At 34.1% G+C, this 26,743-nt stretch overlaps 1 protein-coding gene and 1 long non-coding RNA gene across 3 annotated transcripts in view; both read right to left on the reverse strand.

Annotated features, from left to right (window-relative positions):
• The window catches only part of GLRB (glycine receptor beta), a 118,049-nt gene that overhangs the window by 74,349 nt on the left and 16,957 nt on the right, over positions 1-26,743 (reverse strand). For both annotated transcript variants that reach the window (XM_020994110.2, XM_020994109.1), the window contains exons 3-4: positions 10,967-11,073; positions 8,027-8,094 (exon numbers count right to left, since the gene is read on the reverse strand). In XM_020994110.2, the coding sequence (XP_020849769.1) occupies positions 8,027-8,094; positions 10,967-11,073 (175 nt within the window). The remainder of the gene's footprint in view (positions 1-8,026; positions 8,095-10,966; positions 11,074-26,743) is intronic.
• On the reverse strand, positions 22,090-25,894 carry LOC144455134 (uncharacterized). Its single transcript, XR_013483805.1, has 2 exons — positions 25,739-25,894; positions 22,090-24,458 (listed from the first exon to the last, which is right to left on the reverse strand). It is a non-coding gene; the product is annotated as an uncharacterized LOC144455134 (long non-coding RNA).

Raw genomic sequence — 26,743 nt, forward strand, 5'->3', positions numbered from 1 at the left:
ATTAATTCCCATTGTGTTCCTACCTTCAGAAAACTGGGCATTTTCATTTAAGAAATTTGCCCTAGCTTAAGAAAAAGGCAGGGAATGGAAGTGGGGGAGGGGGAGTCAATCTTATTAGCGTAACTACTATCTAAGTATTTCTGACCTCAATAGACTTATGAAATCCAACTTTCACTATTACAAACAGAGGAAAGGAATCTGATAAAATTAGAAGTAATAACTCTAATGACTTTCAATTAAGATGATAAAATAAATTCACCATTATAGATTCCACAATTAGTTACGTATTTTAAATGTCTAGAGAAAATTAATCATATACAAACTGGTGTTATAAGTACAATAGGGCAGAGACTAAGCTAGTTAAATAAAACTCCAACATGCTTCAATAGACAAAAAACAAAGAGGTAAATTGATATGTGGGAAAAGTTGCAGCATGTGAAATAAAGGTTTCATTTTTTCCTTCTCCTACACTGTTCTAAGGCACTGATTGTAGAGGGAGGAAAATTGTTATTGAAATTCACCATTTGTCTAAATTACCCTCCCCATTCTGCTGTTTACTAAATAAACAAAACCTGACTGATTTTTCCACCCCCTCCTTCTACTACAGTCACAACAAACAGAATTCAACACCTGCTATGTACCAGACACTGTGCTACTGTACATTGAACATACAAAATTTAGTCTCTTCTATCTGACATATGCTCAATACACAAAGCCCATTCTTTAACTACACAAGATTATACAAATAGCTTCTCCAATATCTTTTAGATTATGCCCATTCATTCACATGCTCTCTGTTCCAACTACATTGCACTGTATGCAACATGCCATTTCCCATTTCTGTGCTCTAGGCATTTTACCAGATCAACTTCCTCATAAGGACAGGCTACATCCCACTGGTTCATCCAAATGCTATAGAATATAGATGATTAGCTAGGCAAACCTGAAAAAGCTAAATATGCTAAAATATGTAACCTAGGAAAGTGATCCTGCTATTAGATAACAAGCTTCCTAAAAGTATTAATATATTCCTTTTACTTCCAATTTGGCTATTCACTCCATTCATACATACCCACTAATGGGCAAGATTCTCCTCAAGTTCTGTAAGAACTCAGGCTGAGAAAGTCTTCAACATAAACAACATTATCTATCTAGAATAATATGTATGTGTGTATGTATACACACACATGCATATATATATATGTATATATATATATATATATATATATATGTACCTACATATATGTAATCTTCATAGTTAAAAATTTTCCAGATACAACTTATTAAACATTCTGTTTACTTGAGCTATTAAATAGGCAGGATTCTGGACTATGAGTACAGACAGAACTAAGCATAAGAGGTGTAAACAGCAATCCTTCCTTTTCATAGGTCCTCCCACTTGTATCTATGTCTGCCATCCTGTTTGAGTTTTTTAAATGGCAGCTGGCTTCCAGATGTCAGCAGTTAGCTCACCCTTTAACCTTCAGTTTCTGCACTTCATCTCTTAGAATCAGTAATCACTTGTAGTATGATGGACTGAGAAGAGTACTTCACCTGAAGGCAGAAGATTTGGGCTAACATCACAGCTATCTTATTTATGTGTGTGTGACATTAAACAAATCACTTATCTCCTCTGAACTTGAGTTTGGAAAATGAAGAAATTAGACTAGATGTCTTCTGAGGTCTCTTTTAGGTCTAAAACTATCTCCCTGTGACTAGTTAATGTAATTACAAGTAGGATAATTGGGTACTGGAAAATACCAAGCACCAATGTGAAATCATCTGAATTTTCTGCCTCTTTCTATATAACAAGATGATAGGACTCAAGAAGTGATTTTACTCTACACAAAGTCACATGGAAAGCCACTAGAGGCAGAACTGATGGAGTGTAGAGCTTGGAGTCAGGAAGAACTGAGTTCAAATCTAGCCTCAGACACTATATATGTGATCCTGGGCAAGTCGTTTAACCTCTGCCTACCTTAGGTTCCTCAACTGTAAAGTGGGAATCATAATAGCACTTACCTCTTAAGGATGTTGTGAGGATTAAATGAGATAATATTTGTAAAGAACCTAGCATAGTGCTGGCACTATTGCTAATAGAGTCATACAATTCAATTCCATTTGTTACAAATTTATTAAGTGTCTATTGTATACAAAACACTGTGCTATGCTTGGATATGTACATATATACATATATATGTACATATATACATACATATATATATATATATATATATATATATATTATGGATACACACACATAACACACATACACACACACAAACATACAAGAAACAGTCCCTGCAGCCAAGAAGCTCTTATTTTATTTGGGCAATAGGATAAGAGTGAGCAGTTAAATAAATATAAAATATATATGAAATTATTTCAAGAGGAAGAAGAAGGAAAGACTGGATCCAGAATGGCTGCATGTAGGAGGTTGACCTGCTTTAAGGGAAGCTATCAATTTTGCAAGGCAGAGATGAAGAGAGATTGCATTCCAGACATGGAGATAACCAGAAGCAGGGAGATCAGAGATGCAATGTTATGTACTGAGAAAGATTAGAGTCCAAGGTAGCTAGAACAGTGTGTTAAAAGGAGCAATCTAAAAGAAGACCACAAATACGTGTTCAGTTGTGTCTGACTCTTCCTGACCCCATTGGGGGTTTTCTTGGTAAAGATTTTTGTGATTCACCATTTCCTTCTCCACCTCATTTTGCAGAAGAGGAAACTGAGGCAAAAAGGGTTAAATGACTTGTCTAGGGTCACCCAGCTAGTAAGTATCAAGAGCATATTTGAACTCATGAAGATAAGTCTTCCTGAGTCTAAGCCTAGTGCTCTAGCCACTGTGCCACCTATCTACCTAGGTTGTGAATGTTCTTTTTAGCCAACTGATGATTTGGCACATTTTCCTAAAGGCGATAAAGAGTCACTGAATATATCTAAAGGAGGGGTTAAGAGGGGGAAAAAAGGGAGAGGGAGAGGGTTAATAGAGTGAAATCTATTTATAAATACAATAAAGGATGTTTCATTTCATGTGGGAAGAGTGCAGAATAACTCACTGTATGAAGATAGTATGCCATATTTCTAAGGGAATGAGGAAACTACTCTAGCTAAAAAAAAAATTACAAATAACCAATTTAAATCCCTAGACATAGTTGTCAACTTAGCTACATGGAGTTCTTTGCTAACATGTATCTCTTTTCCCTTTAGAACATAGTTTCCAAAGACAACATCTAGAAATTAGGACATTTCATTTTTAAAATATCTTTAGGTAATCATTAGATGCCTTTTCTTTTGGTTGTCAATATTATTACTGCTTGTTGCCCGTGACGACTTCTATAATTTTCCTATAACAATGACAATTCTCTTGACTTCAGAAGTATTTATTTTTATGATAACTACATGCCTATAATGGCTTCTGACTTTCCTGGCTAATAAGTAGCAATGTCTCAGGGCATTTGTCTTTGAGAAAACTGAGTAAGTCCATAAAACTTCATGGGAAAGGAAATATCTGGGGAATCTTGCTCATCTTCCCAAAATCCAATTCTTATAGGTTCATTTGTGTTGAACAAATGCTTTCCTTGTGTCTCAATGTTTTTTTTGCATTTGTACTCTGTTCAAATGTATTAAGCAAACAAAAAAAAAATTACCTTCACAAAAAAAGGTTTTATATACTCAGAGGAGTATAAAATGTGTAAGTTGTATTCAAGAATTTAGTGTTCAGAAGGTACAAAAAAGTTAAATTTTAAAAATACCTTAAGAGTCAGTCAGTCAATAATCATTTAAGAACTTACTATGTGTCAGATATAGTATTAAGCATGGGCTTACAAAGATAGGCAAAAATTAGCTGCTACCTTTGAGGATGTTAGCTTCTAATGGGGAAGATAATTTTAACAGAAAAAAAACACATGATACGTACACTAACAGTGTTGGGACTGGGGGGCTGGGAAGAAAACTGGGAAACGTTTCTTCTAGAAAGCAGAATATGAGGTGAAGTGAGATAGGAAGAGTTAGATTCTGATTCTCAACATTTACAGCCATACAAAGTGAAAAAGAGATCCGAAAGTTACCTAGTTAATTTGGTCATTTCAGACAGTCAATCTAAACAATCCAATTTTTGTAACATTAGCAAAATCAAATGGCACATCAAAAAAAAAAAATCTTCACTTCATTTCCCCTAGTGTAAGCACAAGCTCTAAAATTCCTACAATGCTATAGTTATATACATATTTAACACTAAGTACCCAGCACTGATTCCCGCCCTTCTTTGAGTTACCTTTGCAGTTGGCAACTTGCATTACTTATGCACCGAAACATCATTGCAGTTATTTGTGTTTTTATTTCATTTTATTTTATTTTATTCAGCCCATCCTTTATGAACATATGAGAAGGGAAAAGACAGGCTTTTGCAAATGGGATTCTATCTCTGACCACATCTTCACAGAAATACAGATTACAAAAAGGAAACAGAGAACTTCAAAAGCCCACCTTTACTACTATTGTTTGTTGCCTTTAACTACTCATTTGATTCAATAAAGCAAAACACCATCTTAAAGTGTTTCTTCCATCTATGTTATGTTTATGAGAGGTTCTTTGGTAGAGAAAGTAATAGAATTGTTTGACAAGGCTCTGCTTATTATATCAAGCTAGGCATAAAAGAGGGAGAAATATCTCTGCCAAAGGTATTTGATACTATCATATAGAATGTCCAATTTTTGCTTAGTCATTTTCAGTCATTTCTGACTCTTTGTAACTCCATCTGGGGTTTTCAAGGCAGAGATACTAGAGTGGTTTGTTATTTCCTTCTCCAGCTCATTTTACAGATGAGGAACTGAGGCAAAAAGGGTTAAGTGACTTGCCCAGGCTGACACAGCTATTGCCTGTGGCTGGATTTGAAGTCAGGTTTTCTTGACACCAGCCCTGGCCACACAACTAGTAAGTGTGTGAGGCCGGATTTGAACTCAGAAAGATGAGTCGTCTTGACTCCAGGCCTGGAGCTCTATCCATTACACCACCTAACTGCCTCTAGAATGTCTAATATATAGTTCAAATGGAAGAGAAATTGCTTATACATAATGAAGTCCTGAAGCTCCTGTTTATAGATGGCATAGGGCTTCCTCAGTGGGAACCACAATCTTAAAAAAAGAGTTAAACCTATACAAGAAAATATAAGAAAAACCAAGCAGGTGAAGAATGTCTATCTGATTATGATATGTAGTCAGTTCTTCATTTTCTATATCTTAGATACTACAGATGAATAAGTATCTGAATAGAGAGACAGAGAAGGGCTAAATCGGATTTTGGGAAATTGATGCTATCAATTAATTATTGTTGTTTAATCATTTTTCAGTCATGCCCAACTTTTCATGACCTCACTTGGGGTTTCCTTGACATGGATACTGTAGTAGTCTCCCATTTCCTTCTCCAGCCCATTTTATAGATGAGAAATAGAGGCAAACAGCGTTAAGTGACTTAACCAGGCTCACACAGCTATTGCCTGTGGCTGGATTTGAACTCAGGTTTTCTTGACACCAGCCCTGGCACTCTATCTGCCACATCACCTGGCTGCCTCATCAATTAATTATATATTTGTAAATCACTCCAGGGTTGTCAATAATCCCATGCTTCTCTCTGAAACAAAAAATCATCAATAAACTTCTGGTGATACTAATATGGATCCAAATCATAAAGCGCTTAGCACAGTGCCTGGCACATTGTAGGTTCTATATAAATGCTTATTCCATTCCCTTTCTCCTTCCGCTTTCCCATCCTCCTTCTATCTGCAAAGAAGCGAAGCTTTAGTTCATTCAAGCACAATGGAAAGAAGCATAAATTTATTTATACTAACAATGCCAAACCACAATAAAAATTCAGCATAAAAGATACCATCAATAAACTATGGCCAGAAGAGTGATTCAGTTATGTACGAAGTGCAAAGTATAAGAGATGAGTAGTCTGTGTGCTACATTGGTACCCACAAAATACCAAGAGACCTAGAGGAAAGCTCTGAGCATTCTGGGTGGACTCTTGTGGAGGAGTTACATATAAGAGTTAAGAAGAATGAGAAAGTATTGATGAATTATGATCAGTATCATTGTAATGATAAACAGCTTTGAAAGACTTACGACTTTTGTTCAAGACAATAACCAACCATTATTTCAAAGGATTCAAGCTGAAATGTGCTACACATCTCCTGAGAGAGAGGTAATTAATGGTAATGGATTCAGGTTATGCATATGTTTATATGTATGTATATGTAATATGTATATATGTACATGTATGTGTGTATGTATCTATATAGATTTGTGATACATATATACACATAAATACACATATATGTATGTACATATATTATATCTGTGTATGTATATTTGGACACTGTCAACACAAGAATATGTTTTGCTTAACTATGAATACTGGTTATGTGGACTTTGTTTATTTTATTTATTTTTATCATTAGGAGGGATAAGAGGTAGAGGAAATGAATTCTCATTAACTGAAAAATTGAATTAAATTAAAAATAAACTATCTGGGGAAACAAGATTTATGAAAATTAGATTAAGGAGTTTTGCCTTTTACCAATAATAGCAATTGAAAGCCATAGAAGATTTCTGAGTAAAACAACAAAAACACTGTTTTTTGATGATTAATTTATTAGTAAGCAGTAATCATAGACATCACGACAGGTCAACCTTAGTGTTAAGAAGTCCTGGGTTTAAGTTTCAACTCTAACATGCTAACTGTTTAACTGAGGACAAACCACTTAATATCTTGGTGCCCCAGCCATCTTGTTAAAACTATATTACTCTCTGTTGCTGACCAATATGAGTGGGTGGAGTTTATATACCAGGAATTTTCCACACAAATAAAATCAAAGGTTTACCCTGACTCAACACTACCCTCCTCTCAAAAAAAAAAATGATAATGGCAGGGTCATACAGGATAAACTCAAATAGTGGAGACAGTAGAGGCCAGAAGACCGACCAAAGCACTTCAGCCAGGGTAGATGGCCCACCAAATTTTCCATAGCTATACATTGGGTTTGACTAAACAAGTTTTACAATTAAGAAGGCATCATTTACCACTTCCATTGTTCTGCTACATAGACTGCATCTGATTTCTGACCAAAAGGTATACTCCAAAACTAAACAGCAGTGCGTATTCTATTTGTGAAACTTTTAAAAGAGAATATACATTGATATTGAGTTTGGGAGTATCTTGGTCTTAATCTGCCCTGTGGTATAGATATGAATTTTGGACTTGCTTCCAAAATCTCCTTTAAAATCAATCACTAGAAATGTTCACATACAGACCATGAAAATAACGCATCTTTACTTAACTCACTTTGTCTTGGTTTTGGTTTTTGTTTGTTTGTTTGTTTGTTTTTCCCCTAGGTAAAGCAATATCAGCAGATTAGCAATATAATGCAACAAGTTTCTTGTACTGGGTGTATTATATACACCACACCTGCTAAATATCTCATTGCAATTATTAGCAAGAATAATAATGACTCCAATCACACTATTATCTTGTTGCTAGTCTGTAGATGACTTAAATTACAATAGTCTTGTTTAAAATGCATCACTAGGCCTCTAAATTCTATCTTTCTGTACTATGATTTATGGCAAATATATATAACCACATCATGACAATTGTAGCTTCAGTGTTCCCAGGGCATAAATTTTTCCCTGATAGTAATCATGTAGCTATTCAGGGATGTTAACTCTTTCAAGCTACTAGAGTACCATGTAGCATTATTGTTACATTTCATCTAGGAAGTAAATTAGACTCTGGGGAAAATAGAGTTCTCTATTCCATACATGATTCATAAGACCTTGAAAGTTTTGAATATTTTACTCTAGCAATAAATGCCTAACCCATAAATACTCAAAACAAGTGTTTAACTTTCTTTTTAATTAAAATGTCACATTATCCTTTCACTTAAAAAAAAGATTAGCTTTACAAAGTAACCCAGATGAAAATATTTCGACTCATCTGGATGTGAATATTCAAATTTTGTTCTTACCATTGTTGTTTCTTGTATAGAGCCAAAGCTGTTAATAAAAATATTGACCACCACATCAACTGGAATACCTACAAAGACAAAGGTAAAAAGAAGCACTCGTGTAAATAACATGATCAGAAAGATCTTTTGTTCTAAGTGACATGCGTTTAATTTTCATTATGGTTTTACAGAATCACTATAGTATAGTCTCAAAATATTTTCTTCATCATCAGCAATTAGTACTGACAATACACAGAATCTGCCTAATATAATTCAACAAGTATTGCATTCAGCCAGAAGAGAATTTGATTTGAATCCTTCCTCTCATCCATGCTAGCTAAATGACTATGGGTATGTCATCAACATCTCTTTTCCTCAGTTTCCTCACTTGAAAAATGAGGATACTAATCCCTACAGGATCTATGTCAAAGTGCTATTGTGAAAATCAAATGAGACAATATGTATAAATTTCTTTGTAAAGCTTAAAAATGTAAGAAAGGTTGACTACCTCATTGCCACCCGCCTCCACCCCCAAAACTTTTAGATAATACATATTGAAAATGAGCTGTATTTGTTACTGTGCAACAGTATTAATCACTGATATTACTATTTTCTACATAAGGATATATGTGTATACACACACACACACATATGTGTGTGTGCTTGTATATTTGTATGTGTATGTGTGTGTGTATATACACAAAGATGTCCAGGTTTTGCTTATTTTTTAAAATATGTTTCTAAAAAAATTCCTCCTATAAAGGTCATGGTATTCATATTTTTCATTAAAATGATTAGCAAAATGTGGCTTGATGATTTGCATATTACTACCAACATTTTCAATATGGGCATTTTAACCATATGAGGAAACTTACTTTAATGGGGAAAGAAGAAATGTCATTGTATTTGATGCTGATCATAAACCATTTTCTTTAAACTTTGACTAATTTTTTAAAAAGGAAATCAACTTACATGAAATTCACACTAAAGCTGTTCACCTCACTTTCAAGAAAGGAAAAAAAATAAGGTTGTTTACAGAAGGAGGACTTTTACAATAACGCTGCAGCCCCCTTTCTCTTTGCTTTGCTGACTTCTAGTGGATTGGGGAGGGAGTAATGCTAGAGGGGGGAGCAGAGCAAAGGGAAAATGTGCAGTTGGCCTTTTAACCATATAACCACCTACTGATGAAAAACAGGTGGTGAATGGGTTTATGGTGGACATGTGACAACCCAGGCCATGGCTGATGTTGAAAGTAACTGAATAGGCCCTGGTAATGAACAAAACCCCTTATTTTTACAACAGAGTTATGTAACTTTAGTTGACTCGAAGCAGCTGCAGACTGTTTTTCCTCTGTAAAGGATGAAAAAACCTTATGATGTTAATCTGATATATGTTCATACCTGTCCTTAACTGCACAACTGGGATTAATGTTTTTCAGGGGAGCCTTTTCATATATTTCATTTCTAAATCATCAGGAATAAGGTCTGCACAATCTGCTCATGACTTTAATTTTATTTTATGACAAGTATGGTTTTAGTTCTCATAAGGTGTAGGGATAAGATTTTCTTAGAAGAGAAACAAATCTTGATTGTAGGAAACTCATTTCATTTTAGCCACAAAGGTAGTACTTTTTTGATTAAGCAGCTAGAAAAGAGAAATGGGCTTTTGTTTTCCGCTGTGATTTACTGACTAACATGTAATTTCTATACAAATCAACATACGCTTCATTCCTTTTTCTTTATAATTCATACCTCGGTGCAGGCATCATAGTGGATAACTTTACTGGACTTGTAATTGTGAAGACCTTGTTTCCAAGCCTAACTATATTTATTAAGTTTGTGACCATGAGCAAGTGCTTTAACTTCTTTATCTATCGGGTAACTTTTGATCATCTCCAAATTCCCTTCTACTCTAAATTTGTCATCTTTAATCTAAGTCACAGAGGGGCTCTCATCTGTGTTGATAGAGGGAGTTCCTCACCTAGAGTTCCCCTGTATTTGTAAAAAGGAGTTCACACATCAGAGCAGTCATGATGTAAGGTGAATATTGATCTGCTATATAAAATGTGGTAACATTTTTATCCTCAGTTAATTTTTATATAAGTTGTAAAGGAGCCTAGTAGAATAATTATAATAATAGCTAGTACGTGTATATGTATGTGTCTCTGTGTGTGTCTGTGTGTGTAGTATTTTAAGATTGCAAATCATTTTTACAAATACCACAACAGTTGCTAGAATGATTGGGGGAAGCAATGAAGAAAAGTAAAAGCTAAGGGATTTTAAAAAATAGTACATGACAAACCCATTAACTATCATTTATCATCTTAAAGCAGATGGACAATATTAGTTATAGTCAAATTAGCATGCATTTAGTAATAATATAAGACCTTAATTATATTAGTACATTTTCATTCAAGGAATTAGATATGTATAAATTTAATACAGTCTGCTTAGCTTTTCTGTTTAAAACATTTTGGTGTTTTTCTTCCTCTCCTCCCCATAAAAGGTGAAATGCACTTTAAAAATTATCTTACATCTTAGCATGGTTGATTTTCATGCAGACTGCTTGCCACAGCAAATTCTCTGACAAATCATATTCTCTGAAATATAACTATGAGTTCAAAAAGTCTAATTTAACATGGTTAGCCTATAAACTATAGTAAATTATATTCCTCCAACACTAGAATTTTATTGAACTTTATTCCTAAATCTCATAAATATCCACTTACTATGGGAAAACACACACACACACACATACACACAAACACACACACACACACACACAAATTGGAGGGAATGATATGAGTACATGACTTGCCAATTCAAAATCATTCTGAAATTCTTTTTTTCCCCCATTCCTCCTTCCAACTGAGAAATCTTTTATACAGATTCTTATATTACACTTATAAGTGGATTTAATTCCTAAGGTTCAAAGGATGAAGATACCTTCATAAAGACAAACCTTTGAAATTTGGTCTGATCCTGGGATCATAACTGACTAATAGTCTGTTCAAGATATTGCTTGTGGAATTAGCTGGTACTCTGGCAAGGTCTTCAGCAGACTGCTCCCTATAAAATAAAAGAAAAGGAAGAATTTTGTGATTACTATTGAAATACCAAGCAATAGTAAATATTAACATTAAGGAATAGCTTTTTACCCATGCCAAAATGCTGATCTCAAGTTTTCTGCCCATAATCTGCAATCAATGTAGTGTTCCATTATATACTTACATGGAGAGTTAGATCTTGCCAAGAGGGTTTTAGGAGTTCATAATAAATGCATCATCTAAGCAAAGACTTGAACATTTTTTAATTTGGGGGCCATCTTCTATAAAAATCATCCAAAAGATATTTATAAACTACCTCCTATCCCACCTATTATGCACTATTACCCTAAACTTCTATAGATCAAATTAAACCAAAACATTCCTTCCCCTTAAAGAGACTGCAATCCTTAATCCGGAAAGGCCTAAAAGACAAGATAAACTCTTAGAAAGTATATGGATTAAACAGGTGACTTAAAAATATTTAGCATTAATACAACACAAGGTAAGCATAAGAGTCATCAAAGAATGGGTGCACAGAAGAAGGTATCAAAGATGGAAATAGAGCATAAAGAAGGTATAACTTAATAGTAATGATGTCTATGAATGTTTTTATTCCATGGAGCACCAAGTTCATTTCACTGTATTCACTACTAAATGGTAGTTTCGGGAAGAGGGGAATATACTGGTAAGAAAATATTTAGCAAAATAATTTCCTCTACTGGCAACAGTATCAAGAAGCTACAATTTTTATTGTCTTCATAGTATACGTAAGAATTCCTGTTATCTCTTAGCAGAGAAAGGCTGTTATATTTAAATATGGCCTTAGATACTTCCTAGATATGTGACCCTGAGCAAGGCACTTAGCATCTGTCTGCCTCAGTTTCTTCATCCAAAAAATGGTCATAATAACACCTTACTCCCAGAGTTATGAGGATAAAATGAGATACTACTTGCAAAGTAATTTGCAAACTTTACATTGAAATACAGGTGCTAGCTATTATCATTGTTATTTTCAAACTATTGACCTCTGATCTGACTTTAACTGAAAAAGTTACTTAAGAACAAATGAGACCCAAGAGACTATATAAGTCTATTGAAAATTCTTCCATAATAAGTTAAAAAGATATTACTCCCAGGCCTTGGGATAATGATTTGACAAAATCTGCTGGGAAAACTAGAAAGCATGGGGCAGCTAGGTGGCGCAATGGATAGAGTACTGGCCCTGAAGTCAGGAGGACCTGAGTTCAAATCCAGCCTCAGACCAAACATTTGACACATACTAGCTGTGTGACCTTGGTCAAGTCACTTAACCCCGATTGCCTCACTAAAACAAAACAAAACAAAAAAAACTAGAAAGCAGTCTGTCAGAATTTAGGATAAGACCAACATCCCATACTCTATACAACAAAAAGCTCTGAATAGAGATATGACAGATATAAAGGGTATCATCATAAACAAATTAGGCAAGCAAGTAAGAAGATTCCTTTCACAGTTATGAATAGCAGAAGAGTTCATCACCAAACAAGGGAGAGAGAGGAGTAGAGAAGATAAAACAAGCAAATTTGGTAACATAAAACTGAAAAGCTTCTATACAAATAAATTAAATTAAACGGTAATAGTTAACTGGGAAAAATATTTGTGGCAAGTTTCTCTGATAAAGAATCCATACCCAAGGTACATAAGGACCTGATTTAAATATATAAAAGCAAAAGCTATTCATCAATATATAAATGGGCAAAATAAATGAACAAGAAGTTCTCAAAGAAAAAAAGTACAAGTTATCAATACCTATATAAAAATGCTCCAAATCACTCATAATAAGATAAATCCAAATTAACACAACCATAGATTTCTATCTCAAACCTATGAGATTAGGAAAGATAATAAAAAAAGCAAAACATGTTTTCATTGTGGAGAGAGATGGGAAAAAAATTACTACAGATAGAACCGTGAATTCTGGAATTCTGGAAAGTAGCTACTTCTGGAAAGCCATAAACTATGCATGTCTTTTGACCCATCTATATTGCAAAGAGATCAAAGAAAGTAGAAAGGGATCTATACGAACAAAAATATTTACAGCAATTTTCTATTGCGGTTGCCAAAAAAACCTTGAAATTGAGAGTATCTGTTAATTAGATAATATCTGAACAAATTTTGGTATATGGATATTAAGGAATATTTTTATGCTATAAGAAATTACAAAATGGTTTTAGAGAAAGCTGGGAACACTATGAATTGACTCAGAGTTATGTGAGCAGAACTTGGGTAACAATTCATGCAATAACAACAATGTAAAGAAAAAAAATTGAAAGATTTAAAAACTCTGATAAACAGCTTGAGGGCTAATGATGAAACGTGCTGTCCACCTCCTGACAAAGAAGTGCTAAACTCAAGATTCAAAACAAAATATATATTTCTGGCCATAGACAATATGGAAATATATTTTGCTTAATTATACATAATTCTTACAAAAGCTAAGGGTTTTGTTTGTTTGTTTAATGTGTTGGAGGAATGTTGTTGGGAAAGACAATTAGCAAAATAGTTGTCAATAAACAAGAAAAAGAAAAAGGGATCATTGAAACATTTTTAATATACAGAAGAAATTTTTTTTAAAGTCCAGAATGAACCAAAGCCAAGAAGAACATCTTTAAAACTTACATGTTCAATTCATGACATACTTAAGAGGAAAAACAAACGGCATATAATAGATAGTCATAATTTCATGCACAATCTTTTGTTCCCGCATTGTACATTTTATGTGTGAGTGCTTAATTCCTATTTGATGTTTGCTAAGTTCAGGACCTCAGTGTAAAAAAGAACCAAAAACCAGACACATCATATAGGTGTCACAGAACAATGTTAAACAAAGTTTTTTTCCAGAAAAAAAAATTATCTTTATCAAGTACCATACATATTTTTTACATTTAGATAATACTCTGAAAATGACTAAATACTCTAGAAAAAACATCTAAACTGAACTTGCAACTTCTGGAAGTGGCCGCTTTAGTTCCATCTAGTGAAGCATTTCAAGACAGGTTTTATGTTGTGTGTAATATATAACATATAATAAATAAGGAATTCAGAAAGATAACATTAGTCCAATCCAACCCAATAAGCATTTATTAAATGCATAATATGTGCAAAGCAATGGGGATACAAAGACATAAATAGAACAATATCTGCCTCCAAGGAGCTTATATTCTACATGTTGGCAATATCTTGACCAATGTCTGAGTTGGATCTAAGTCACTCAAAAGAAGTGTCTTATACAATAAGAGTAAGGAATGGGAGAGGAAGGAGTAAGAGTGGATTTGAGTATTCAGGGTAGTATTCAAATTCTTTTATAATCTCTTAGTAACAACAGGAAAGAGGATCTCCCTGGTAAGTAAATAAATTTTGACTGTACCCGATTATAATCTTATTCAAATTAATGGCAGCCTACAAAGTACAAGGAATTATGCTAGGGTAAAACAGCTGGATGAGATTGCTGCCCTAGGAAAATCTACTAAGGAGATAATATGGATACAAGTAAATAGAATACAAATTAAGACAGGATAAGTATACATATGGTATAGTAGATAGAGCCAATCCTACAGTCAGGAAGACGAGAGTTCATATCTGGCATATGTTGGCTATTTGACCATGAGCAAGATACATAACCTCTGAATGACCCCACAGAACATTAAGTACAAACGAGTATCATGTAAAATAAATTAGCAATCTGCATCAGTGAGGGGAGTTTCCACACCAGGAGTCCCTTAAATTGACAAAATCATAGATTCAGACCAAGGTCTCTGTGCCACCACCTCTTCCCCTCTCAAAAAAAAATGTTAATGTTAACAAACACATTAATATGTTAATATTAACATGTTAATAAATGTTAACAAAATTGTTAATGTTTCTATTTTTAATTACATTTTAATTACATTTGGTTGTTTTTACAATGCCTGTTTCCTACTATATCCCTTCTATAGAGTTGTCTCTCATAACAAAGATTTTGAGAGAAAGAGGAAGGGAGGGAAGGAGTAAGGGAGGGAGAGAGAAACAGCAAACCCAATCAATACACTAAAAAAAAATCTTTCAATCTATTTCAATTCCAGTGAATTTATAGCCAAATGAATTAAGGAAATGCAGCTTTGGATAAATACTATGGTGTCAGCTGTGGCAGCCTTGCAAATGATTCTCAAAATCATTAGTTTGAGAAAATTTCAATTTGCTTTTCCTACTTTTGTCATTGTTGTCCTTTAGCTATTCCTATTTCCTTTAACTTCTCTCCAGAGCAAAAATCTATACACAAGAAAATGAACATCTGTTACCAGCAAACAAATGCAGAGTTCCTCTGTATATACCTGCCTCTATCAAAACTAAACCAAACAGAAAATTCTTTCTGATTCTCATTTGGTTTTAAGTATATGCTCTAGTGTTCATTTGAGATATATGATGACAGTATAACTGCTTCGAGTGTAGTTTCCCCTTAAATTACAAAAGTCAAAATTGATACAGTATTTAAATGTGTTATCTGTAACAACATTTCACACATATATTGCATGAAATTTGGGATTTTTCCAATAAAACATATCCAAATGCAATGTGTACTATATTCAGTGTTAGAAAACATCTAATATAACTGCCTACATAGTTATACACCGAAAACTTGAAAAGTCCGAATTCATATAAACAATTTCTTCTGAATAGCTTCAAAACATTTGCATACAATATGCTCTCCCATTTTCCTAAGATATACTTACAAAGGAGGGAAATTACAAATATCCTAATGGAAGCTGGGTTTATTGAGGGCATGTGACTGTTACTAATTGGTCAAACCAATGTTAAAGTCAAATCTATATCCCTCAGTTATGTGACTTATTTTGGAAACATAACTTCACTTATCAGGGTTTCAGTTTCCCTGAAAATAAAGAGGTGGAACTAGATTATTTTATATTATGTTATATTTTATATTATGCTATATTACATACTATATTATGTGAGGTCTTTTCAAGCCCTTACATTTGGGGATTCTTGGATCTTCTAGATTCATACTATTGTTCTACCCATTTAACTATGCTATTTAAGCTATTTCAAGAAACCTATCAACAATTTGCAATATCATGCACTGTTTATATATATATATATATATACATATATATATATATATACACACACACACACACATATGTATATGTATATGTTTACATGTATATGTATAATTCATTTACAAAAAAGTATGAAACACAAAGAAAAACTCCTCCTCAGACAAAAATAATCAACTAACTAGAAAAATAGTTTTCAATTAAGAAAAAAAAGCAGCCCTTTCTTGTTCACTTGTCTGAACCAGAGCTGATGTCATTACTAATATATAAAGTTATGTGTGGAATGCATATGGTTTTACAGCTATATGATGTAACACATTCCACTACAACAGGAAAAAAAAATCATACCCAGAGAGATGGATTTAAATCCTCACTTGACTATTAACTTGAATAATTTATTCTTTTCTTTGCTACCTCTCCTATGGCTATCCTGTCAACAAAAAGGTAGCTACTTTCATTATAGAATGGACATGGAAAAGCACACTTTCAATATCTAAGTAAATCAAATTATAGTCCTCTACCATAAGGTATTTTTAAAAAAAATTTAAGGATGTCCTTTGCAATCCTGTCCTGAAAATGAGAATAAGCACTCATCCTTCCTTCCAAAATGTAGGTGAAGTTCCATTCTGGGGCAGCCTCCATGGTCTTCATATGGAGCACAGATAAGGTCAGCTTGTGAAGGAAGGTATGTCAATGTAAGAGCAAGAGTTTTATATATTAACAACAGTTTCTCTACAAAGGAAGACCTTTAATAAGTATTATTTTTATTGGGTGGGGGGCAATGTGCTCATATTTAGTAACCACAGGAATTCTGGACTCTGAAAGAGAGGGAAGAACAGAAGGAGGAAAATATACTCTAATATGTCCATATTCACCATTACATGAAACCATATGATACAGCTATAAATGATCTGGAACCACCACTGTGTCAGTTTAACTCTCTGACCCTATTATCTACCAAACTACATCAACAAGGAAGGAAAGCTACTAGTAGCAGTAAATAGGGGAGGAAGATGTTGGTCCAAGAAATAACTACATGTTCCAGATTAGAATGGCTAGAGTCCTGGAATTTTAAAATTCTTTTCCTTACATAACATTTCTTTATTTTAACATTTATGTTGCTAAATTTCTCAACCTTAAAGGCTCTTATATGAATACAATCAATATAGAATTTACTAGAATTCCTGATGGGTATTTGAGAAGAGAACATTCAGGGTCTCACAAAGGATACTGTAAAAGAGATTACATATTTACAATCACACAATTGACTTAAAGGTAAAGGTGTCATAGGAGATCTCACCATGCTTACTGTTTGCTGACTATTAAACACACAGACGTATTTGATTTGGGGAGTTAAATGTTGCATTAAAGATTCTCATCCAACCGGATGTCTCTCATACATAAGTAGAAATGATACAAGATCTACAGGTTCATAGATTTATAGGTAGAAATGATCTTAGAGTATAATAAACTTCTCATTTTACATAAGGAAACTGAATTACAGAGAGGTGACCTATCATGCTTAGGGTTATGTAGCTAATAATCTGAGTCAAGAATTTAACTCAGGTCTTCCTGAATCCAGGTTCAGTAGTATATACATTATGCCATGCTGCCTCTTCATTTTTCAAAGATATAACAATTGGGAAACAAGACTATTGACCTTCTCATTAATAACATCCACCCAGGAATAAAACATCAACCTATGAAAATGTGCCCACCAAAAAAGGGACAGTCATGCAGTGAGAGCAAGGAAGAATTAACATGTGCCTATGTGCCCTATACAATGGCAAGAAACATGAGCAAAGTGCTCCCCTTCCCCATCCTCAGAATGCTGCATGTTAAAGATTTGGGTGAAGACATATGCAAGAGTCATATAGGTTGGGGAGGTATGTGACCTACACTGTTGGAAGGAATGTCCACTTTGATGAAATGGTAATATTCATTGGAGTATTGATATCCTTTATTTGTTTGAATTATTCCTTGAGTGATCATTTATGGATTCAGATTTTAGAGAAGAGGATAGGCTGGATTTTTAACTATTTGGATAGTTATTTATTTGTAATTTTTAATAATATATTGATAGTTAATACCATATCATATATTTTGCAAATACATTGCATTAATTCAGTGATTTCTCCATAAAAATATCATAAAATATACTTTCTCAATATATTTGATTTAGGCATAAAACTTAACAGACCTATATCTACACACTGAAAATTACTTTGAAAAGTCTATATTTTTGGAGTCATCTTCTTTCAAAGAGCTAAAAGCATTGTATATAATAAATCATCAACTATAATACATTAATGAATGTATTATTTCTTGAAATTTATTATGTTTGTCTCCTATTACTGTCTAACAGATGGAATTGTGACTAGGAGAGATTTAAGGACAGACAATGATGCTGCCCATATCATTAGTGAGTTAATTGGTTTATATTTGTTTGAAAATAGCGTGGGTGTGCACTAGTATGTGTTTGGTGCTGCTTGTCATTTTAATAGCATGAAGATAAAGAACAGAATGTTCCACAACATTCATGAATTTCTCCTTCCCTTATACTCCAGAAATTGTTGGAGCCTGTTTAGCAATGTTTTCTTTTTATGCCTTGTCTACCTCATCTGTGTGCTCTTACATCATCCATGGCTCAAAGGAGAAAACTGTCATAAATTAGAATCATCTATTAGAGGGTGAAAAAAAGCTGAATTATAGGCCCTTAAATTTGGCTATTCCAAAAATAGTCAAAGGCTGTCTATTGATCATTTTTATCTTTGCCACAGAAGAAAACCTTCACCCCATGAATTCCACAATAGTACATTTTATTCACTTACTACTTTCCATGAGGAATTATAAATGCTTTCTACTCTCATTATTCTTCACTGATTCATGTCAGATTATAATTTTATATAATTTTTAATTAAATATAATCCAAACAATTTGGTTTCTTGCAGGCATTCCCCATGCTGCCCAGAGGCAGGCTAAACTCTTGAAGTAGTAGTCAAAAGGCCTTGGTTATATTCCTAACCCTGATAATGACCAGACCAGTCTCAGTTTGAGAAGGAAATTGATAAGCTGGAGAAAATCCATAGAGGGGCCAACAGGATGGTGAGTAGCCTTCAGTCCATTTTGTATAAGAACTAGCTGAAATTATTAACTATATAAGTTGGGAGGAAAGTCTTAGGAAGGACATGAATGCTATTTTCAAGTATTTAAAGGGCTGATATGTGAAGACGAGATTATATTTCTTCCCTTTACCCCCCTGAGGCAGAGCCAGGAAGAGGGAAGAAGTTGTAGAGTGGTAAATTTAGGTTTGATGTAGTGGGAAAGGTACTAACAATTAGAGATGAACAAAAGTGAAATGGGCTGCCTCAAGCTTGCCCCTCCTTGGAAATCTTCAGGCAGAAGATGGCTGATGACTTGTCAGGTATGTTATGGTGGGAATTCCTTTCCTGTAAGAATTCAGTTTTATCAAACTGAGGTCCTTCCCAACTCTGAAAATCTGTGATTCTATAGGGCTCAACTGTCTTGCATGCCAATTTTGTCATCTATAAAATGGGCCTAATAAAACATGTCTCTTTTTGCCTTGCCACAGAAATTGTGGAGAATTAAATGAAAGAATAAACAATGAAAAGCTTAGCATCAGGGTATTCTAAAAAACATTGACTGGGAGTCAGGAGTAAGTAACTAACTTTGTAGGTGGTTGATTATCTCTCCAACATCATCTCTCAAGACCTGATTTCCTATCTCTAAATTGAAGAGGTTGAATTAGGGTACCTTCCAGAACATTGTATTACTCCATATAAACACTCTGGTCCCACAAAAGCAAAGTACTGTAAATCTAAGGTACAGTTTTAGTTTTAGTCAAAGAGAATTTATTTCAAACTACAAAAGCACAAGATTGTCTGTCTTCTATAAGCAAGAAAATTGAATACTTCCATCACTTTTACAACATGGTATGTTGAGGGGGGGGTGTCAAAAGTCTATTTGTTCCAATATTTCAGTCAAATTTACAACTAATACATACATTTAAGGATGATGTTTAAAAGGAAATTATACCAAAGGGTAAACCTTAGAATTATTGATCTATATAGGATTGTATACAAAATAATATTGTCAACAAAATAATATCAAATAATAGGATTACTGTAAGTCTCACTATAAAGTATACTATAAAAGGTTTTTATTAAGTTTAACTGGCCATTGTATATGGTCTGGCCCTTTTAGATACTGCCTTTTTATATGGACCTGTTTGGTACTCCACATGGCAGGAAAACTATTTGTTCTAAAGAAAAATAAACTATGTAAGGTAAGAATGTAAGATATTGCCTATTTCACAAGTGAATAGTTTTATGCCTGGAAGAAGTAGAAAACTTACTTCGGTTTAATTTTTTAAAAAGCAACTTAAAATCCATGTGTAAACAAATAGTTTTCAAATGGGAAATGAAAGATTTGATGCAAAAAATAGCTTAAATATAAAGGCTTAAATGACTTTGTAAAGGATGTAAGATGCCTGTTTTGCATGTGAGTTGTCTGATGGTTCAAAGGATTAGAAAAAAAAACTTCTGTTCATTAAAAATTCATAAATACAAATGTGAAGAAAATTAGTTTTTAAAGACAGCCTATGGAAGAGGATTGCCTTGAAACTGGGGCAGTTGATTCCCCAAGGCTACAGAGAATATTGGCCCCTTAGCTCATCTGTATTTAATTGCTCTAAGATATACAAGGCTAAAGCTAACACAATGAAAAACCATTTAAGTTTCTAGAGATGAAAGAATGAACAGATAAGAACCTTGGATTTTATAGGGGGAAAATGATGGGGGGGGTTTCCTTATACAAGTTCAGTCACTACAAGAAGCCTTGATTTAAGCTATTGAAATGCTTATTGAAAAAAACCTGGTTAGATTGGTCAAGTTCAGGAAAGAGAGGGAAGATTCAGCAGTGGGTATACGAAAAAGAGCTTTATCAATCTGAGTGAAGCCAGACCAGAAAGTTGACTTCATCATTTTCAGCTATGAGATGCCTATTTAGGTGAAAAGATAAAATAAGCTTATGGCCCTTCAGAGATACATAGTTTAAAATAGAGCCTCTCAAAAGTGTCTGATGCTCTCTGCTGCCCTTTCAGGTCTGAGAGAGAAAATTTAAAAGAGAGTTTATCAGCACAAGAGAAGATAATATGCCTAGGAGGAGAGCAGTGAGGATCAGAAGGGGAGAAGACACCAGAAAAGTTATTTCATGCGGTATTATAAATGTACTAATGACATCAAAGAAGACCTGACATTAGGAAGAACTGAGTTCAAATCCAGCCTTCTACACTTACTAGCTCTGACTCTGGGCGAGTCATTTAAACCCTGTTTCCTCTGTTTCCTTATCTCTAAAAAGAGGATAATAATAGCCCCTACCAAAGCCTACAGTCCAGCATTATGAGTTACCCCAAGCACATGGAATTTCCTCAATTTCTGCCAAGTTTCTGTAAATATGTGTTCAATCTCCCCCCATCCCACCCCCAATGTGATATTGTTTATTTTGCCTGTATACCTTGGGTATTATTATTTCTTTTGCTTTATTGTTAAGTAAATAGTTGTGGTCAGGAGCGACATGTGACATGATTGTAAGTATAAATGAAAACATACTAGTTGCAGTTTAAGAGCGAAAGTTTGTGAGTAGGAGGAATGGTTACTTCTGTGACCCCCCTGGGAGAGTTTGAGTGCAGTTACATGATGGTCCTTCTTTAGGACGCTACACCTGCTAGTATGAGGGCAGAGTTGAAAAAAGCAAGCCAGTCCACAGGTAATTAGGCATCTACACCCTTGTGAGACTTATGACATATTAGAGGGTGGGGAAAGAAAGCTCACACATGCATCTACATCGTACACAGCTGGAAGAGGGAGGGAGAGAGAGAGAAAGAGAGAGAGAGAGAGAATGAATTACACGAATTACACTTGAGGCAATTTTGTCAAAAAGACTTTTTATACTTCCAGGTCATGTGAGCAACAAGATGGAGGACTAAACATTTTCTCTGATCTCCACAACCTCTTAAATCTCTCCAAAGCAGAAATGATGCAACAAAAATAAAGCAACTTCAGCTGTCTCCGTGGTATAGGATACCCAGCATCAAAAAAAAAAAAGTTAAAAAAAAACTTTCTTACTGTTACATGTCATAAAAATGCCAGCACATTTTGAACTCTAGTACTTACATAGTGGACAATAATAAGAAGGTGGTACAAAAGATTCCCAGCCCATTTCTTTTCTAAATGAGTTCCATTCTCCCCATTACAAGTCATAAAGCAGCACGTTATGAGAGAGTTCTATATCGTTAGCTCAATTTCCAAGGATTTTACACAAAGATTATAGTTCGTCATTAAGACATTTTCTTTTATTGGATTACAAATTAGAAAAGAAGAATCACACAGGTATGCTGGGCCATTGCAAGTAGGAAAAAAGTAGAGAGATTTAGGGAGCTGCCATTTTCTATATACTATAACCAAAAAAGAGATGTATTATTTATATAATCTACAACTTACCTGTATCTAAACATCAGAGAATCTAGAGATGGAAAGGATCTCAAAGAACAGATTCTATTTCAAACTGTGCCTGAACAAAAATGCCTACTATAACACATTCAACAGGTGTTCATAAACCTTTTTTTGAAGATATCAGTAATGGGGAACCCACTGTTTTCATAGACAACCCATTCCACTTTTAAATAGCTCTAATTTCTTACATCAAGCCAATGTTCCTTGTTGTTCTCTCTGAGAAGCCAAGGAGAACAAATCCAATCATTTTCCATGTGAGAAGCCTAAGATAGCTATCTTGACCCTTCAACGTCTTTACTTTTCCAGGCTAACTCACCTCAGTTCCTTCGATGCCTTTTCATATGGCATGAGCTCTTCACTGTGAGAACAAGGCCTCAAAATTTATGAAACATGTCAATTCCATTCAATTCAGTTCAATATACATGGAGCGTGCTGTGCACTATGCTAGGCATTAGGTTCTTAGTGTTCACTAGAAAGTGAGTTAGTCAATAAACATTTATTTAGCACTTACTATGTATCAGATACCATGCTAGCATCAAAACATTTCTGCTGTCACTGGTATTTGTAGTCATCTGTTATGTAATTTCTTATCTGTAAGATTTATGTCGTTCAGAAGCAAAGAAAATTGCCTCCATTGAAAAACATTTCACTGCATTAGCTATAGACAGAATACCAGTCAAAGGCAACACAGTCACATTGTTTATTAAAAAAAATCAAACTCTCATGAGATCTTAAGTAGTAAAGTTAGAAGACTGAATAAAAGATTTAATCTCCTTTCAAATGTATTCTCTCTTTATAGTTTCTGACAGGCGTAAGAATGACAACAGATTCTGCTTGTGGTGGGCCACAAGCTAGAAATTACTCTCAATCAACTGAGAGGACATTAGAAGATCCACCATTTTGCCTATCACACAAATCTTTACATTCCCACGGGCAACCTCTCAATTTAAAAACTGAACTGTTTTATGAAGCCTCCAAGTCTTTATAAGCAGTATCAAACAAGTCCTGTAGTGTGAACATAAGAGAAATCTCTGTGCATTTTTGGGAAGAAAACTGATCATATGAAATACAAAGATAAAAAATTTCCCAATGCAGGGGCTGGTCAATAAATAAGATTAAATACAAGGGTACTTCTCTAGAGTAATAAAGGGTAGTTTTTGTGCTGTGGGTGCATATAAAATGATATTTGTTATAAACATAATCAAGAATGAGAACAAACCTAAGAATTCATGAGCAATTATTACAGACTAGGTCACTGTATTCATTACAATTTTAATAATAACCATTTTTAAATGATATGAAATTCTCCTAATTTTCAGTTATTCCATTAGTAAAATGAGCATAAAATAGATCATTAGAAGATAAGCATGCCTGACAGTCAAATATGAGGAAATACTGTTACAAAATATTATTTTGATTTTAGAAAAAAATGACTAGAATTCCACTTGGAAGGTGAAATTTCATGCCAAGTATATAATAATATTTATTCTATGACACTACTAAAAAGACTTTTATCTTCTACCTAGTCTTACACAGGATTAAATATATTAATTTACTGTGCCTTACAACAATATGCTAGCTATCTTGAAGCCCGACATAACCATACATTTCAGGGAAGTTGATTTCAATTCTTCAAGTGATTTGTATCTGTGTTTTTTGGATGGTACATAGAGCTTACTGTAGGCGAATTCATTCAATTCTGGTAACAAATAGATTTTTCAGATTGATCAAGACCAGTCCAACACCCAAAGTTCTTCTTGAATAGCTACATGCTCTTCTATAATCTGTGGAAATAGAAGAGTGGAATGTAAATATTTATTCCCTTGGTATGGGATCAAAGAATAGCACAAAAACAACAGCACTTACTTTTTATTTGTACAATTAACTCTCCATTATCCATCAGTACATTATCCCTGGGGAACTTGTTTGTCTTTAGAACTCCTGAATTCCTTAATTCTTCCACTAATGTAGTCTGCCTGGGTCTAACAGTCCAGCAGAAAATGAAAGGGAAGGTTTGAATGAACTAAGCTAACTGGCATATTCTGTCATATTTTGTTGATTACTCCCTTGTGTTCTCTTTACCTACCAGTCATAATGGATGCCATGCAGAAAGCAAGCTTTGACATACAAAAGACATGATGGTGACAGGCCTGCTGTCTTTCCAGGAAATGGAATTAAGAATGGGGGGAAAAAAAAACAGCTTTTGATCTTCCTAAGTTGGACCTAAATTTAGGTTCCATTACTTTGTCAGAAGTCATATAAATTTCCAAAATATGAGAGAGAATCATTGTAAAACACAAAGGTTAATCTTAAAATCTAAATTTTAATTATTTGGCAGTTATCTACTACTTGAGAGGCAACATGGCTTAGTAGATGGAGGACAAGGCTTAGAGGTATGACAGATATTTAAATTCAAACCCTGACATACTGACTATGTGCTCATGGGAGAGTCACTGAAACTCTTGGTGCTCCAGGGAATTTTATAAGACTATAAACTATAGGCAAGCTGCCTAATTGTATCAGTAAAGGGAGATTACATACTAGAAGTTCTCCACACTATGAAAATCATCGGGCTGTACTTCTTCCACCTCCATACACACATATACACACATACATACATACATACACATGCATACACAAATGCATATAAACACACAAATTCATATATGCAAATGTACAAAAGGGTACATTTAAAATTATATTTGCTATAAACATAATAAAGAGTGAAGATAAACCTAAGAATTCATGAGCGATTATTATAGACTAGATCACTTTATTAATTATAATTTTAATAATAATCATTTTAGAATGATATTAAAATTTCTCCTAATTGCAGTTATTCCAATTTGCATGTATAATGAAACTATATGAACACTACATGTGTGTATTTGTATTTTTTATATTTATTTAGAGCTACCTGTACAGTTGTCTTCTAGCAGTCATGATCAAGAAATGATCTAAGTTTGATAAGCAGAGGGTCATATAGTATTGCTCAGTTGTTTGATGTTATAGGTTAATTTTATTCTTCTAATCATGAATTTTTTGGTTACTGATAATGGTTTACCTTCTTTATGTGGTTCTTAGACTGGCCACAACAATCAATCCAGTTAAGAATAGTTAGGAATGTATATGACACCAAATGTCATCTTCATTTTCAAGTCTTAGATCCTATGAACCAAAAAAAAATAAGAAAAGAAAAGAAAAATTATCACCATATACAAATGAGCTATTCTAAGTTTTGTATATAAATTTTAAGGGTTCCATATCAACACAAATCTTTCATCATGATTTCAATAAGAGGTTTCTAGTTAACTCACCTTTATGTCTTGTGAAGGTCCCAAAGAGTATCTTCAGTATTATTTCCTGAAAGCCTGAGGTAAGTGGAATGTGCATTCTCTGCTTCACTTCTTGGTTGGCAATTCCTTTGTTTCTCTTTCACATCCTTTGTGTGTGGGGAGAGTCAGCTTGTAGTGCCATCAAATTTCAGGAAATAGTTAAGGATGGAATAATAACACCTAATAGAAATATTGAGAAGGTGTGGTAGCAAGAAAAGTACTCTGGGAATTTAGATTCAGGGCACATTGGTTTCAATCCCAGACTTGCCACTTGCTACAAAAATGATGGTGGGCAAGCAACTTACCTAGGCCTGTGTTTGTCCATGTGTACAATGAGGATTGGATTAATAATGGGTCCTATTTAGGAGTTCATGCTAAAATTTTCTTTAATGGAACCTTAAGTAGTAAATAATTGAAGAATATAACGAGTAGTGTATTAAATTAGCCGGGGTGTCCACAGCACATTTTGTTGGTGGCAGTGGTAGTAGTTGTAGCGGTGGTTTTGAAGAACAAAAAACGTAGGGAACCACTGTTGATGGAAGAATTGATTTTGGATGCTGTCTCAGACACTTAAGTGACCCTGGGCAAGGCATTTAACTTTTCTGAGTCTTAGTTTCCTTATCTATAAAAGGGAGATAATAATAGCACCCGCTTTGTAGAGTTATTATAGACATCTAATCAGAAAACATAACCTTAAAGCAGCATGTAACTATTATTACTATTATTATTGTTAA

Source organism: Phascolarctos cinereus, unplaced genomic scaffold (genome assembly GCF_003287225.1).
Source record: "Phascolarctos cinereus isolate Bilbo 61053 unplaced genomic scaffold, phaCin_HiC Scaffold_9;HRSCAF=440, whole genome shotgun sequence".
Classification (NCBI taxonomy): domain Eukaryota; kingdom Metazoa; phylum Chordata; class Mammalia; order Diprotodontia; family Phascolarctidae; genus Phascolarctos; species Phascolarctos cinereus.